Source organism: Diospyros lotus, chromosome 4, assembly GCF_014633365.1.
Source record: "Diospyros lotus cultivar Yz01 chromosome 4, ASM1463336v1, whole genome shotgun sequence".
Classification (NCBI taxonomy): Eukaryota; Viridiplantae; Streptophyta; class Magnoliopsida; order Ericales; family Ebenaceae; genus Diospyros; species Diospyros lotus.
The window spans coordinates 33,741,012-33,758,907 of NC_068341.1; the positions used below are offsets into that span (position 1 = coordinate 33,741,012).

A 17,896-nucleotide genomic window follows, 5' to 3' on the forward strand; every position below is an offset into this window, starting at 1 on the left:
GCAAATTAACTCAAAGTGGAGGGAGGGCAAATTTCACTTTTAGGAAAGCGATTTTATCGCGTTTCAAGCCTTCCATAACTCGAAAATTCCCTGCAGAATTTTATTATTTGTTATTGTTGTTATTTCATTTTAAGTTTTGTACGTACTTATTCTTCATAATTCCATTGTTTTAATATTCCTAATTAACAATTCCTTCTAATCATTGTTTTTAAACATTTATCTTTTGTTGGATGACGGCTCTTGTATATCAACTGTTATTATTAACGGGTACGTTGTCTAATGAACATATCCTAAATTAATGTGCGCAGTATTCACGGAAAACTTTTGGGGAGGAGATCGCACAGAGCAAAATCCATTTATTTAAACAAATAGCAGCAGAAAATGAGACCAACATCTCTGCCTAATACCCATGGCAACAAGTAATTAACACTTAAAGAAGTGTCCCATGCATGATCCTCACTATTACATCAAGTTGATGTACCAAACCCGAGATAGAAGATAGTCAACCATCTTCTTATCCAATTGGAAAGCCCTAGTAAGAACTCTCGGATCAATCCTCGGATTTGAGCCAAACACCGCATTTGCAATGGTGACCACCCCAGGATTCTGGCTGCTGAGAGCTGCGATAGCCACTGCGCTACTCTTTCCTACGTTCAATTGGAAGTGAATGAGACCCATTGGAAACACAAACACATCTCCCGGCCGTAGAATCTTGCTGAAGAGACGATTGTCGGGATTGGATGTAACAAAGCCTACGTAAAGAGTGCCTTCTAAGACGAGAAGGATCTCGCTGGCTCGAGGGTGTTCGTGCGGCGGGTTAATGCCTCCATTAGGAGCGTAGTCGATGCGAACTAAGGAGATGCCCAGAGTGTTGAGGCCTGGTAACTTGTCGACGTCTACTAGAGTGACTATTGACCCAAGTGGGTTTGATGTGTTTCTTGGAGTCAGTAGCCCAGAGAAGAAGAAATCCTCGGGTTTGGCAACCTTGGGGTCCTTGCAGAACTTCCCATTCACAAACACTGCGTGAAACGGAACAAAATAATGAGAATGCCATGCATGTTCCACAGTCCATTCCTATAATATAAAATTTATACATCTTTGTTACTAAAATAAGATTGAACTAGTCGGTTGGACCGGAGATTGGTCGCCAAATTTGTCCAATTTGAGAAAGATCAAACCAAACAAAATAGGTTGATTTTAAGAGTTTATTTGATTTTATCAATTCAAAACAAGTCCTCTGGTGATAATTTTTAAAGATCAAAGGATAATTTGTCTTTTGTGGGAAAAATCAAAGAAAACCAAGGAAGGATTTAAACCGCGTGTAATGACGGAAAATCGAACCAATGAACCACTCAACCGGTACTCATGCCAGTTCAATAATTTGTCCAATTTTAACAATTATAATATGCATATATATATATGTGTGTGTGTAGAGAGAGACAGAGAGGGAGGGGGTGTAATACCGGCGTCAGGTGCGGAGTAATTGACGGCAACACAGAAGTCCTGAAGGGGGTTGGGATCAGTAGCATAGGTTAGGTCGGAAACCAAGGCCATGAAGATGGACATGGCAGCTGCAGCCACCTGGAAATTAAGAGATCTTCTTATTGTCGTCGTCATCATCATCTATATTAATGTACGTAGAATCAAATTGGAAATAAACAACACTACGCTTTGTTTCAACTGAGAGTATGGACTTGCTGTATATATAGGTATCTTGAGTTGTCAATTTATGGACTGAGTTCTCTAACTGTTCATTAATTAATTAATTAAGTTGCTTCACACGCATATAGATATCAAGGACGAAATTGTTCAACAACTCGAACTGCTACTTCCCATCTTCACCTTTTCCCTTGTATTATATGTGTGTGTGTGTGTGACAATATATCCACATAATTATATAATCTCACCATATTAAGTAGTTTACAAGATGCCCATTTTAATTCATGGGCATCTTGTAAACTACATGGCTTGAGAGTTTTATTGAGATAATTAAAAATAAGATAATAAATTAGTTATTATCTTATTTTTAAAGTCGGTTACCGTAATTACATTAGTTATGACATAACATTAGACAATAAGATATATAATAAATATAATTATTTTCATGTTTAATAAATGGTGGCTTCCCTTCATAGAGGAGGAGGAGGAGGGTATTATTTTATATGTATCTGTACTGATGCCTAGATGCTCTTAGAGCATGAATCTACCTCCATATATAGTTAGATATTAATTAAACCATATGTGTATGTAAGTGTATAACTAATTAATTTCTCCAAATTAAGCTTCCAGTGGTTTAATTTGGTGCTTCAGTATTATTGTGTGCTTGATATGGACCATTGCAGACGCAAAATGTCATAGAGAGTGGGTGAGTGATTTTGAAATGCTTAGGTACGTAGTACCTTTCTTTTTCTTGCATTGGTCCATAACTAATTTGGCTTAACCAATGGGAAATGGTTTTATCCAAAAATATTTCTACTTATAGAAAATTTTTCAAAAATCTACCTACTCTCCTTGTAAACTCGACGCCCCACATGTAAAAACAATGTGCGGATAATACCTAAAATCTTGAACTGCAACATCTTGGGTGTCAAAAATTGATAATTTGGGTCTTGAACATCAACAATCTGATTGAGACGTGTATAACATTGTCTATGAAAACGATCCCAATAATTGATTCTAATCTTCAAAATCTATCATGGGCGGTGGCCAGCGATGTCTTTCCAAAAATGGGAAATTTTTTTTTCAAAAAAATTAATTCTTAAATCTATTGAGATCAAACCGTTTGATTGTTTTGAATTATAGGTATGTTGGTTACTAGTCTAAGACAATTCTGATGATCGATTTTGATCATAAGAATCTACCATGGATGGTGGCCGATGATGACCTTCTAAAAATAGGTAATCTTTTCGCAAAAATTAATTTTTAAATCTATTAAAATCTGACCGTTGGATCAATTTAATTTTTGAGTATGTTGGTCATCAGACCAAGGTGATTATGATGATTAGTTCCAATCATCAGAATCCTCCATGAACGGTGGTTGAAGATGCCCTTCTAGAAACGAGTAGCCTTTCTCCAAAAAATTAATTTTTAGATCTATTGAGATTCGATTATTGGATCATTTTGGTTTTTAGATATGTTGGTCGTCAAACCAAGGCGATTCCAATAATAGGTTTTGATCATCGAAATCTATCATGGACAGTGGGTGGTGATGCCCTTTCAGAAATAGACAACATTTTTCTAAAAAAATAATTTTCAAACCTATTGAGATTTAATCGTTGGATTGTTTTAGTTTTGGGATATGTTGGTCACCAGACTAAGCCAATTTCGATGATCATTCTAACTGTTGGAATCGGCACAGATGATGGCCAGTGACGGGTAATTTTTTTCCTACATAATTAATTTAGAGATGGAATTATTTTGGTCTCTAAATTTTTTTTAAGTCCATATTTTGAATTAGAGATTGAATCTCTTCCGTCTTTAATTCGAAATAGAGATAGAACATTTTCGTCTCTAATTTGAAATAGATGGAAAAAGTTTCATCTCTAATTTTAGAGATGGAAATAATTTCATTTATAAATGTAAAATTTAACCAATTTTGAGACCGATTGCTCAACCAAATTAGAGACGGATTTTTTCTTTTTTTTGAGACAGAAGAAATTTCATCTCTAAATTAGAGAAAGAAAATATTTCGCCTCTAATAGCGACAAAATAAAATTGTCCTCCACTAATTGTTTAGTGATAGGCCTTTTAGAGACATACCAAAATCCATTTCTAATTCCATCTCTAAAACATTAGAAGAGGGAATTTTATGGGTTTAGTGATAGATTTTTTTTGTCTTTAAATCTGGTTTTTCTTGTAGTGAATGAAATCGAGTAATAATACTTGAAAAAGTCAGTTGTAAACTAATTTTCAAAAATTACTTGAGTAATTGCATATTTTAAACGAGTGAAGTATGTTATGACTTAAAGATTAGTTAATTAATATATGAGCTTAATAGAGCAATTTTTCTTTAATCGAGTAAGAATATATTTTAATTGAGTAATAAGTGATTATACTCGAATGATTTATCAGTTTAATCGAGTAAGAACTGAATACTCAAAGATTTAATCGATTATATACTTGTATTACTCAAATATGTAATAAAATAACATTAATCAAGTAATTTATATGTTAATAAACTAAGTGATAGAGCTAATCGAGTAACAATACTTGGTAATTGAGTAAGAAATAAAGCTAAAATAACAAGTCACTGTTCTTATGTAATTAATTGACTAAAAAGATAAATGATAATCGAGTAACTTTATACTTAGTTGAATAACTAAGTATCTTAGTCTAGTAAAAAATATTGAACAGGGTATTAGTCTTCGTATTTAAAACAATAATCGACTAAGAGGTCATGTTAACTTCTATCTTAGTTGAGTAAAATTCATTGGATAAAGTGTAAGTCCTTGTATTTGATTTATAAATCAATTAAGAGAAAAATATAGTCGAGATAAGTCATATTTTACTCAAATAACAAAAATATGTAATCGAGTACAAATTCAAATTCACAAGTGATTAAAATGTTAATCGACTAAGATATGATCTTAATCGATCATCATCCATTAGTTGAGAAACATATATATTAGTCGAGCAATGGCTAATAAAACTGGCAATCTTAATTAGGTAACCTTATTCAATAGTCGAGTAATGTGTAAGCCTAATTGACTAACACTTAATTTCACTTGACTAATTGTGTATTTTACTCGAGTAACATCTAATTTACTCAACTAATACTGTGTTGAAATTCAAAAATATAGTCATATCATTAAATGTATATAGTTTTTGATTTTTAGACAATCTAACCGCTGCAAAACGTTGTCCAAATGATCTTTCGTGAAATTTAACAATGTTTGAGCCTAAAGAACAAATACTAGCCGTTGGAATACAAAAATTGAATTTTTTTTTTTTTATTATTTACAGGTTTAAGTGTTTTATCCTCTAGACAACTATCAAGTGCAATGAACAACCAGCAACTATATACACTCAAGACATGCACAAGAATGAGTTTACTGACTTGAGCTTGTGTCCATTGAAAAATCCTCTCCAAAAGAATGAGAAAGAAAAAGAATAACAAAGCTGAATATCATTATCTTTTGTGTCCACCTACTGTCAAGCTATCAAATTCTTGATACTTGAAAAGAATGAAGTGCTTTTATTTTCTATTCTTTAATTCTCTCTTATTGTAATTCTTAAATTACTTCGTGAGCTTTCATTCACATTATTTAAGGGTTGTTTTTACCTTATTTCTAGAAAAGGCTTGTAAAAGTTTTAGTTTAGTTTTTAAAATTTAATATTTTAATTTAACCTGTAAAAATTGAGGTTTCAAATGAGCTTGTAAAAACTGAGGTTAAATTTTAGGTATCACTTCTAAAATTTTGTTAAAACCAAATAAAGGGACTTTCTCTCACTAGGTAGAGAGAAAAGTGGGCATAGGGGCGGAGCCAAGATTTTGATTCATTTGGACGAACTTAAATACAAAAAATATAATTTTAAAAATAAGATAATAATAATATTAAAATAAAAAAATTACAATTGTTCCTTATGGCTTTTTGTACTAAAAATTGCAATTACTCAAAAAAGTTATCTTGATTATTTGAATCTTTAAACTCGTCATGACCACAAAATGCTAGTTCTTGCCATAGAAGAAGTCCAATACAATCAATTGATGTATTCAAATGAATTTGATAATCACACAATATTTGTTCTAATTGTTTCAATATTTTATTCTTGATTTATTAAAGTTTCACAATTATTTCAAGCTTAATTGTGTGCATTTTTAGTATCTCTAACATGAACTTAAAGTCTATCTTTTTTTTTTTTTTAAATTACTGAACTCTTCTTTCACAAAAATATCACCATCTCTTTGTTCCCCATTATTTATTTTAAAAAGATAATAATATAAGCAAAATGCTATATCATTGCTTATAATATATTCCAACCAATTACCAACTTCATTTAATCAAATTGGAATGAATCGTCTTAATTTCAAAACTAACACATACCTCTTTGCAAGTAGACTTTTCTAATTTAATCCACAGGAAATTGTGCAACATCAATTTGCTCTATACTTACTTTATTAATTTGCTCATTTTTTTCAATATAAATTTTCTCCTTACTTGCTTTTTTTGCTTTATAATTTTTTTTCAATACTTAACTTTATTTGCATCATTATTGTAAAAAATAAAATTATAAACAAATTGTAAAAAAATGTTATAAGTTACTGATGATTAATCTAATGAAGTGGTAGCCATACGTTCCCTTCTTGCCTTTTCGGACGTACCTGCAATGGAGACGAGGACTTGCTCCCCCTCGAACCGAATTCAGTATATTTACTTAAACTATATGCAGAAGAAAGAAAGAAGTCCCCTCCTCTTACCTCGCCTTCCCATTTTAACCTTTTCTCGGGATGGGGATCATGGAGAGATCTTCGGGATCTCCCCTCCACCTTTCTCGGAACCTTCCTGATAAGGATTTCATAATAGCATCCATCTCCGAGGGGTTCGGGATAGCTGCTGCCTCCATGACCTTCGGCGGGTTAGTATGTTCCTACGACCTTGGAGATTTCCTTACTGAGTGCCTATCCAATTGATGTGGCGATGCATATCTGCTACGTGTCTTCTAGATTTAAACAAGATGATCGCAAGTGAAACTCCCCATAGGAAACATATGTCCTGGCCGCCACTGGATATTTGCCTGGGGTATTGGCGTAATTATGGGACCGAGGGCATTCTCCTCATCACTTGCCCCCCCCACTTCTTGAGTTCTTCGGCTTGAAGGGCTCGAGGAGTGGTAAAGCTCCCAAGGCTCCTCCTTCTAACTTCTTGTCGATTGATATCTATAAGGCCCAGAGAGTTGGTCGTACTTTTTTTTTTTTTCTGTTTATACGAGTGAGTCTTAACCCGTGTTTTGTTTTCACTTCCTCAGAACCTTACAGAGTTCCAAGGTTTGGTCTCTCGGCGAGAATCCGAACTTCGCACCCAGATCATTTCCCTGGAGTCCGAGGTCGAAAGGCTCCGAGGGCTTGAGTCCCTCTCCTCCCAACTGTCGAGTCTTGAACACCGCGTTCACATTTTAACCAAGTCTGTTGAGCTGGCGCAAGAAGATGCCCGACTCGCCAACAAAGCCAAAGCTCAAGTGCGTGAGGATCTGGAGTTAGTCCAGAAAAACATGCTCGAGGCTAATCAGGCCAATTCTCGGCTCGGGGAGGAACTGGACGCCACTAAGGGTGTTAATAACCAGCTTCAGGAGGATATAAAAAAGATTACTCTAGAGCTGAAGGAGGCTAAGAAGGGACAGGTCAAAGCGCTGGAGTCTTATTCCCGGTGCAAAGAAACCTTCGCACTGCTCATGTCCAACTCCAATTCGCCCTCAAGGATGCCCAAGTGGCTTTTCAAAGTGGTCGTGAGGATTTTCGAAGCTCCAAAACTTATGCCGCGGAGCTAGAAGAAGTTCTTCGGGGCAAGTTCGAGCACATGAAGAAATTCGTCAAAGAGCGCTTCCCAAACCTGGATGTAGACTCCATCCCCTTCGACGTTGCTACCGCCTTGTCCTCTTTAGAGTAGATATTTTCGTATTCAAACCTGTTGCCACAATAATAAAAGTTTTAGATTTTTCGCCCGATTTTCTTTTGCTACTGCCTTTTTGTTGTCTTGTTTCCTCTGCTTTTTATCGAGAACAAGAAAGACCGTTGGGGATCAAGCTTGATCCTTCCTTTTTGCCACCCTTGTATATCGCAGAACTTGATCTTGCCATTTGCTCAAAAGGGTCCGGCCCCCCAAGGATCACGTCTGATCCCCGTATCGTCTTCGAGGGGTTGAGCTTCGGGAGGATCATATTTAATCCTTTTATATCCGTCGAAGGCTTAGGCCTTTTGAGGATCATATCTGATCCTTTTATATCCGTCAAAGGCTTAGGCCTTTCGGCCTTTCGAGGATCATATCTGATCCTTTGTATTTGCCGAGGGTTCGGGCCTCTCGAGGATCACATCCTTTGTTTTTGCCGAGGGTTCGGACCCCCCAAGGATCACATCTGATCCTTTATTTTTGCCGAGGGTTCGGACCCCCCAAGGATCACATCTGATCCTTTGTTTTTGCCGGGGGTTCGGACCCCCCGAGGATCACATCTGATCCTTTGTTTTTGCCGAGGGTTCGAACCCCCCGAGGATCACATCTAATCCTTTGTTTTTGCTGAGGGGTCTAGCCCCATTGGGAGTATGTCAAATCCCTTTTTTTTTTTTACTCTGATGTGCCTTCCCAGGTCTTTGGAAACGACGAGTTTTTACGCATAGGAGAAAAAATGAATTTATTCCTGGATAGCATACGAAAGCAACAAAGAAAATACTACTGCCAAGACATGTAATAAAGAATTATTACTATTAGATCATGTGAAAATAATAAAGAGTTATTACTGATAGAACTTTCTCAAGTTCTGCATGTTCCACGCGTTTTTCACCGGTGTACCCCCGAGGGTCTGTAGTTTGTATGCACCAGGGCTGAGAACTTCTATCACTTTGTAAGGACCTTCCTAATTTGGTGTTAACTTATTTGCTTCTCGGGCTCCGTGAACATCTGCTCACCTTAATACCAAATCTCCTGGCAGGAAATTTCGTGCCTTTACTCTTCGATTGTAGTATCTCTCTATGCGCTGATTGTAAGCAGCTTGTCGAATCTTTACTTGATCACGAAATTCATCAAGGAGATCCAGGTTGTCCCTCAAACTTTGTTCATTGGATTCAAGGTTGAACAGCTCTACTCTCAGCGTAGGTACTCCGATCTCAACTGGGATTAACGCTTCCGAACCGTAGCATAGACTGAAAGGAGTTTCTCCCGTGGAAACCTTCACCATGGTTCGGTAAGACCACAGGATGCTCGATAGTTCTTCCGCCCAGCTACCCTTCGCCTTATCCACTCTAGCTTTTAAACCGCGCAACAAAGTCCTGTTGGCGAGCTCACTTTGGCCATTGGCTTGAGGATGAGCTACTGAGGTGAATTGCTGCCTGATTCCCAACTCCTGGCACCATTCTTGAACAGACCGATCAAAAAATTGAGTGTCGTTGTTTGAGATCAGTACCCGAGGAACTCCGAAACGACAGACCACATTCTTCCATAGAAATTGCTTCACCCGCCGGGCGGTAATAGAGGCCACTGCCTCAGCTTCGACCCACTTCGTGAAATAATCGATAGCAGCCATGATATATTTAACTTGGCCAGCCGCTGGGGGAAAAGGCCCCAGGATGTCAATACCCCATTGAGCGAAGGGGCAAGGCATAGCCAGATGAGCTAGTGCGACCGCCAGCACATGGACCAGATTAGACGTTTTCTGGCATTGATCGCAGGTCTTGACTAGCTGCTTCGAATCTCGTACCATCGTTAGCCAATAATACCCCTGCCGCAGAGCCTTTTGACTAAGAGCCCGAGCCCCGATATAGCTTCCACATATGCCTTCGTGAATCTCTCGTAGGATATAATCTGCTTCGCGGGGTCGGATACACTTGAGTAGTGGTTGTAAAAAAGACCTTCTATATAGCTCCCCACTAACTAACACGAAATTTTGGGCTTTTCGTTTAACCTCCCGAGCCTCCAAATCATCTTCGGGGAGTCTCTCTTCTCTCAAATATGACAACAAATGATCCATCCAGCTAGGCTCGTCCTCTACACATAACTGATTCGCAACTTCTTCGATACTCTTTTGCAGAAGAGATTCGATCCGAATTTCCCAAGAGCTCGTAGGGAAAGAGGAAGAAGCGATTCGGGACAACAGGTCCGCCTCCGTGTTCATAGCCTGAGGGACATACTCCACCTTTACGTGTTGGAAACGCGCCATCAGCTCTTTGACCATGGCCAAGTATCGCGCCATGTGATTTTCTCAAGCTTCATACTCTCCATTCACCTGTTGCACCACTAAATTAGAATCTAAACTCACCTCGACATTTTGAGCTCCCAACTGCTCAGCCAACCTCAAACCAGCCAACAAGGCCTCATATTCCGCTTCGTTGTTAGACACTCGGAATTCAAAATGTAAAGCATAAGGCCATATTTGTCCTTCGGGACTCTTTATCATTAATCCTGCTCCTCCACCCCCCGAGGTCGAGCTTCCGTCTACTTCCACCAGCCATGGTCTCTGATTTTCTTCAACGCCTTTGGGAGCTCCTATCCCTTCGGCAATAAAGTCTGCTAACGACTGTCCCTTAATAGCTGACCGCGGCCTATACTCAATGTCGAAGGCGGTGAGCTCCACTGCCCACTTCAACATCCGCCCTGAAATTTCTGGTTTGCTAAGGACCTACTTCAAAGGTTGATTAGTAAGCACTATAATCGTATGAGCTTGAAAATAAGGTCAGAGTTTCCTCGCTGATATTATCAAGGCGAAAGCCAGTTTTTCCATAGGTGGATACCGGACCTCAGCTCCCGCCAACCGCTTACTCGCATAATAAACAGGCCTCTGGATCTTATCTTCTTCTCGTATTAACACCGAGCTTACGGCCTCATTGGCTACTGCCAAATATATATATAATGGTTCTCCTAGCTTCGGCTTGGTAAGAACCGGGGGCGTGGCCAGGTGCTCCTTCAGCTTTTCGAAAGCTCTCTGGCATTTAGAATTCCATTCGAAGTTGTTTGCCTTTGATAAGACCTTGTAGAAAGGAAGGCCCTTTTCTGCCAAACGAGAAAGGAATCTGCCTAGGGCTGTCATCCTGCCCGTAAGGCTCTGTACCTCTTTCACACTCCTCGGGGCTGGCATATCCATGATAGCTTTAACCTTCGTAGGGTTCACCTCAATCCCTCGGTGGTGTACTATGTAGCCCAAGAAATTTCCTACAGAAACGCCAAAAGCACATTTGACAGGATTAAGTTTCATATGGAACTTACGAAGGGTTTTGAAGCACTCCTCCAAATCCTCCGGATGACACTCAGCCACCAGGCTTTTTACCAGCATGTCGTCAACGTATGCCTCCATATTTCTCCCGAGCTGGTGTTGAAAAAGCTTATTTACTAAGCGTTGGTAAGTGGCTCCTACGTTCTTTAAACCAAAGGCATTACGGTGTAATAGTAGGTTGCCTTATTAGTAATAAATGTCGTCTTCTCCTGGTCCTCTGGGTGCAACGGAATCTGGTGATATCCCTGGAAAGCATCCAAGAAACTCATGAGCGAACATCCAGTAGTTCCATCAATTAGGGCGTCAATCCTCGGGAGGGGGTAACTATCATTCGGGCAGGCTTTATTAAGATCGGTGAAATTGATACAAAGTCTCCACTTGCTCTGCCCTTTGGGAACCAACACGACATTTGCTAACCAATCTGGATAATCCATCTCCCGAATGTACTACGCCTCTGTCAACTTTGTAACCTCCTCCTCGATTGCCCGAGCTCTATCTGGGGTGAAGCTTCGCTTCTTCTGCTTGACAGGCTGAAAGCCTAATCAGATCCCCAGTCTGTGTGTCATTACCTCTAGATCTACTCCTGGCATGTCCCGAGCAGTCCATGGAAAGATGTCTGCGTACTGCCTAAGAAGTGATACTATCCGACTCCTCAGCGGGTCTTTTAACTCCATACTCACTCTTACGCATCAGTTTGGGCAATCTTCTACCAAAGGTACTTTTTCCAATTTATCCACCGGCTCTGCTATTTTGGGATCTTCGAGTCCTTCTAGTAGGAAACTAACCTCCTTTGGGGGGTCCATTTGGGGGCCCGGAACATCCCTTTGCGACCCTGCTTCTCTATCCTTTGCGATGCCTATAGAGGCCATATAACATTCGCGAGCTAAGCGCAAATCTCCCCGCACTTCGCCCGTCCCCCTGTCTGTGGGAAACTTCACCATCATATGATATGTGCTTGGAATGGCCCGAAGGGCATTGATACCAGATCTTCCTAGAATCATGTTGTAAGCCGATGGCACGTCTGCCACCAGGATGTCTAGCATAACTCAAGAAGTTTGAGAGCCTCTCCCTACTGTCAATGGGAGCTGAATGATCCCTTCTGAATATACGGCTTCACCATCAAATCCCACCAAAGGGACCCTCGTTGTCCTCAACTGCGTCATTTCATACCCCATGCCTAAGAAGGCCTACCGATACAAGATTTTCGAAGAGCTCCCTGGATCCATGAGGATCCGCCGAAGCTCCCATTTCCCGAGCTCAGCTATTATCACCAGCGGATCATTTCGATTTGGGTATCCCGGGAGGTCGCTATCTGAAAAAGAGATTGGATCCACACTCCTCGATCTTTTCAGCCAGACGGCACCACCTCTTTCACTCTTCATGACCGGGACCTCCCCTGCTGCGAGTGTATGGAATACCGGAGGCTGAGGATGATCGTCTTCCCCTCGATGCAATCTCTCCCGCTGAGCCCGATTTCGATCCTCCGTGCGATCCCTCTTGGGGGGGCTCCTCGATAGCTACTGTTGGTCCTTCCTTCCCCGAGAGTCACCCGCTTTGGCCACGTAGCTTTTTAGGAAACCCCGATTGATGAGCTCCTAAATCTCCTCCTTTAATTGGTGACATTCCTCCGTATCATGACCATGATCCTGATGAAAACGGTAGTATTTACTTCGGTTCCTTTTGTCGGACGGCGCCTTCATCGGTCAAGGCTTTTTCAAGTAGTCTTTACCCTCAATAGTAGCAAGGATCTCTGCCCTCAACGCATTCAGAGGAGTAAAACCACCCGAATCCCACCGAGGACGATGTTTTTCCCTTAGGTCATCACTCTTCCTTTCCTTCGGATGCTTCTTTTTATCCTTCTTCTCCACATGCTCCGCCCTCTTAGCCTGCATGACCTTTTCGACATTTATGTACTTCGTGGCCCGGCCCAATATGTCCGTGAACGTACTCGGGGGCGTTTTGGCTAATGACTGGGCGAAAGGGCCGGGCCTCAAGGCGTTCTGGAACGCCACCATAGCTACGCTGTGGTCAAAGTTCTCTATGCTCAAGGCCTCCATATTAAATCGTGAAACGAAGTCCTTCAAGGGCTCTCCTTGGTTCTGCTTCATACTTACCAAGGCCATGGTGGATCTTCGATGTCTCCGAAGAGGTGCAAAATGCGCCAGAAAGCTGCCTCGGAGTTGCGCAAAACTTACGATGGAATGATAAGCCAGATTTGAATACCAAGCCCGTGCATGCCCCTCCAGGGTGGCCAAGAAAACCCTGCACCACATCGCGTCTGAGGCGTCCTGTACCATCATGTGAGAGGTAAAGAGATCAAGGTGATCCATTGGGTCAGAGGTCCCCGCATAAGGCTTAATGGCCGGGATGCGGAGACGCTCCGGTGGTATGGCCGCCATGATCTCCAGGCTAAGGGGCTGATTTATCCTTGCTCCCTGAGCCTCTCCAGCCTTCGGCTTTAGGGCGGCCATCTCCTCCTCCAACTGCCGCAATCTTCTTTCCTGCGGCTGCTGCACAAACGACAAGTCAAAAGACTCGACCGCCTCGCCATGGCCATCATCTTGTCTTGGCCTCCGCGGATTCTCATCCCGCCGATAGGACTCCTCCTCTCTCGGGGGCTTGTGCCTTTCTTCCGCCCGAGAATGCTGGGCTTACTGATGCTGGCAATCCAGAAAACCCATGAGTAACTCCGTCAATCGTTGCACTTGACCCTCTAGGAGTGCTATCTGATCAGGCAGAGGCAGAGGCCCCTCCGGACTCCGAGCCCTCCCCGGCGAGTTTCGAGGAGGGTTTTGCTGACTTGGCTCTGGAACAGGGTTGCCCCCCGTAGCCCGAGATGGCTTTCTTCTGGTTGCCATTCAAGGCAAAAAAGGGCAAGATTGTCTCCACCTGCTGCACTAGAGAGACAGAAGAGAAGAATGTCGGGCCCTACGGTGGGCGCCAATTGATGATTAATCTGATGAAGTGGTAGCCACACGTTCCCTTCTTGCCTCTTCGGACGTACCTACAATGGAGACGGGGACTTCTTTTCTTTCTTCTACATATAGTTTAAGTAAATATATTGAATTCGATTTGAGAGGAGATCTAACTTGATCGTCGGAGATTGACCAGGGGAGCAAGTCCCCGTCTCCATTGCAAGTACGTCCGAAAAGGCAAGAAGGGAACGTGTGGCTACCACTTCATTAGATTAATCATCAGTTACTATACTTGCTTTATTTAATACTTATTTTTTCATTTCTATTAATAAAATATAATATAATTTTTTATTTCTAGTAGTATATTATTGTAAAAAATAAAAAATCTAGCCCATGGGCCTCACGTGGCTCCGCCCGCCCCTGAGTGGGCGGCTAAGTGGCGATCCCAAGGCATCCGGAAGACTCTGCCCGATCTCGGCGATCCTCGCCGGCTAGATTGATGGCAAGGGCTTTGGCTCAATCGGGGCTCCAAGTTCATGGCAGTCCTAAGACCAGATCGAGATCAAAATCGCGGGCTAGGGGTGAAAGTTCTGGCTGGCGGGAGGCGGCTGTATCGCATCCATCGAAAATTGTGGTGAACCGAAGAGTGGACCCTCAAGATGGTCGGCTAGCTCGTGGTGGGGCTGGAGCGGCATTGGTTGAGCCAGGTAAGTCGTCTTCGTCTTCGTCTATCTTCTGTTTTCCTCCTGTTTATGGGGGTGAAAGGGATGCGGAGAGTGTGCGGGATGCCGTAGCAGAGGGGTCGGTCGTTAATCGGAAGCTTCGGCATGATCTACTGCTGGAACAGATGGTTCGTGATATGGGGCTAGGACATATCCTTGATTTCTTGCAGTTGGATCGCTCCTCGGATGAGCGACACTTGCTGTTCTTGACTCTACAACGATTTCGATCGGTCTGGTATGGTCAAGGGGATGGCTCGCCTGGTCAGGTAGCTAGATTGATTATGGAGGTGGACCGTGATGTTCCGATTGTGATGGTGGTCTTTGCTCCAGTTCGGGGGACGAGGAGATGATATTTGGTGGTGGGTCTTACGTTGAAACATTACAAATCTTGCACCTTGGATCGAAAAGTGGAGAGTCGAGTGCAGGAAGTGAGACTGGATTGGAGGAGGAATCCGAGGAGTTTGGATCTTCGGGGGATAGTGATGATATTCCAGAGGATGTTTGGGCGTCATCCATGCAGACTGTAAACCCTCTGTTTGATGGGAGTGATCGGCCTGAGGAAAATTGTGACTTGCATGTGATCATGGTGATTATGTGGGAGCAGTTAGAAGGTTTAAACAGGTTGGAAGGACATGAAGCGGTGGAGGAGCACAGGGCGGAGTTGGGTGGAGCGACTCAGGCTGGCCGAAAGGTTAGAAGTATTCTGGTGGCCGGATCCTCGCCGGCGAGATTACTGCCGAGGTGGGCGGAAATGGAGGAAGGCGACAATGGCGGTGTGGATGTTGGGCAAGATGTGGACGAGCAGGTTGGCAACGGATTTACGGGCAGTTTGTGCGAATCTGAAGATCAGATGGGTTTGGTAAACTTACCGGTGATTAAGCCGTAATTAATGGAAGAAGGAACGAATGGTTTTGCCCACGGTGGGATTAGCTCCTGCGAATTGGACGACTATTCAATGGCCAGATGGAGCGTCTTTCCTGCAAGATTTCGATGGCCATGGTGGCCTAATCGGCGGGAATGGGTCTTACTGCAAGGGGGATGCGGCGAGTATGGCGGGGGAGAATGTTGATCCGAATTTCCCAACGAACATGAAGTGCAGTTCTCGACCATTGAATGTGGGAGTTAATTGGCCTTTGGATATTATTTTCGTTGACTGATGAGCGGCAAAGCTGGGGTTTTGATGGACTTGTGGGATCTAATCAATCAACTCAATGGGTGAGGCAAGTGGGCAGATGCATGCCAGCTGATAATTTGGGCCTATCAAGGCCTAGCTCTCCTTTGAAAGCACGGGTTGGGCTGGGATCCAAGGAGGCCCATCAGCTTAGTAGGTTCCATAATAGGGAGATGGACCGTGTGGACAGGGATTTGCAAAATGAAAATGGGCAGGCTGAATCTGCTTGGCCCATTTCGTCTCCAGCTATTTTTGGTCAGCCTAACGAGGATGTGGGTCAGCCTAAACATGAAGAAGCCACTCTTTCTTCTGGTATTCAGCCCAGTGGGAATGAAAAATCCTCTTGGGCTGGGGTGGTTGGATCACGTAGCCGGCGCATGCCTAGGAAGCTGTGAGGTATTATCCGCCTATGGAATTTTCAGATGATGGGCCAGTTGTTCGGTTTTCAGAGGATGCTATCAATGAAGGCGTGAAGCACTGAAGTAACACACTAATAGGATATTTTATTGGGAAGCGCCTTTTTTTCCAGGTGGTGCAGTCGATTGCCCGTCGAATGTGGAAGCGTTTTGGCTTAATTGTGGTAATATCCAATAATTTTGGGTGTTTTTTTATTCTATTCTGATGATGAAGCGAATATGCTAAAGACTTTTTAATAGAGGCCTCTGACATTTTGCGAGGAGGCCATTGTTATTAAAAATTTGATAAGTGAATATGGATTTTGTCTCGAGATGCTCACTCATCATTGCCATGAGTGAAAATTTTTAATATTCCTCTTAAATGGTGGAATGAAGAAGGTGTCGTAATGGTAGCAAATACTCTTAGGCAACCCATTCATGCTAATTTTACCACTAAAGATCATTCTAGGATGGGATTTGCTCTAGTATGCATTGAGATGGACATCTCTTCTTCTTTTCCAAAATTTATTACGTTGAACCAAGGTTTAGATGAGTGCTGAGGGATGTCGAGATTTCTAAGGTTGCTTGTAATGCCTTGTTTTTCGAGTGCGTTATAATTCAGAATAATTCTGAAATAATTTTTTTTATATTATTAAAACTAAGACTAAATCATATCATTGCTCTTATTTATCTTAAAATTTTCATTCATTTATCTCCAAGGAGAATCATCATAAACATTAAATGTGAAAGATAAAATTGAACCTAATATCATAACATTAATCATAAATCAGTTCTTACATCACGAGAACATAAATTTTTCAACATAACTTAATAAATAATATAAGTTCTCAACTAACATTAACCTTAAATATGATTTTACATCATCATTTCTCAAATATTCAAATTCAAAGTAGCAGAACATAAATACATGAGCTACATAACATACATTCAACTGATCATATAGCTCATCATGCACTTTGCTAAGTGCCATTACATATTTCATTCATCCTCGTTTCTACTACAATCTTCATCTGGAATATTTGAATATTCCAAGAGTAAAACCCAAGTTAAATGATGAATCATCTAAGTAAGGAAACAAAACATTTAATGCTTATGTATGTATGCAATGTACATAACATCATAACTCTCATGTTTGGGTCGACTGCACCTTAAGATTACCCACCATTTTTCCAGTCTCCCTCCAAACCGGGGTGTATGGGTGCACCATTGGAAAAGTAACGGAGCCAATACCTAATCCCAAACCCATGCAACGTATAACCGTGAATCTCATCACGCTCATATGCATATTTCATAAATCAAACATGTAAATGCAATCTATATGATATACTCACATCAAAGCGTGACAACATGATAAAATTATTTGCATAAAATCAGGTTTTGGATCAAACCACTTACAAATCAAGTATTTTCACAAAACTAAATTCAGTTGGAAAGTACCACTTACCTTGCAAAAAGACAATTTTGCCCCTTGTATAATTTTGCCTCAAAATTCACGTCAGACTTCCAATCGTACTCAATTCTAAACCTTGGCATACTCTGAGCATCATAATTATTTAAGAAAATTAGATTTCTAATTTCTCTTATTTCCTTATATTATTTCCTCAAGATTATGAAATAAATACTTCCTCATAAAATTTTCTTCTTGGGCCAGGGCTACCAAGGCTACAGTCTGGAGCCCACAACTGAGGGGGGCACAAAAAAATTTTTTAAGCCTATGTATATATGTGTATAAAAAATTAACAAAAGAAGTTGCCAGCT

The 17,896-nt window shown here is 41.4% G+C and overlaps 1 protein-coding gene across 1 annotated transcript; it reads right to left on the reverse strand.

Moving 5' to 3' along the window:
* Nucleotides 1–339: 339 nt before the first annotated feature.
* On the reverse strand, nucleotides 340–1,679 carry LOC127800039 (germin-like protein subfamily 1 member 11). The gene is made up of 2 exons (XM_052334431.1): nucleotides 1,464–1,679; nucleotides 340–1,019 (listed from the first exon to the last, which is right to left on the reverse strand). Exons 1-2 carry the CDS (start codon nucleotides 1,621–1,623, stop codon nucleotides 463–465), a joined length of 717 nt encoding a protein of 238 aa, XP_052190391.1. The 5' UTR covers nucleotides 1,624–1,679; the 3' UTR covers nucleotides 340–462.
* Nucleotides 1,680–17,896: the final 16,217 nt, after the last annotated feature.

What these genes read in the sequence shown, in the direction of transcription:
- LOC127800039 (XM_052334431.1), bottom strand. Translation starts at nt 1,623, where the DNA reads ATGATGATGACGACGACAATAAGAAGATCTCTTAATTTCCAGGTGGCT. An exon ending in TTACTCCGCACCTGACGCCG is followed by an intron (nt 1,020 to 1,463) that starts GTATTACACCCC and finishes CGTTTCACGCAG; the next exon opens with TGTTTGTGAATGGGAAGTTC.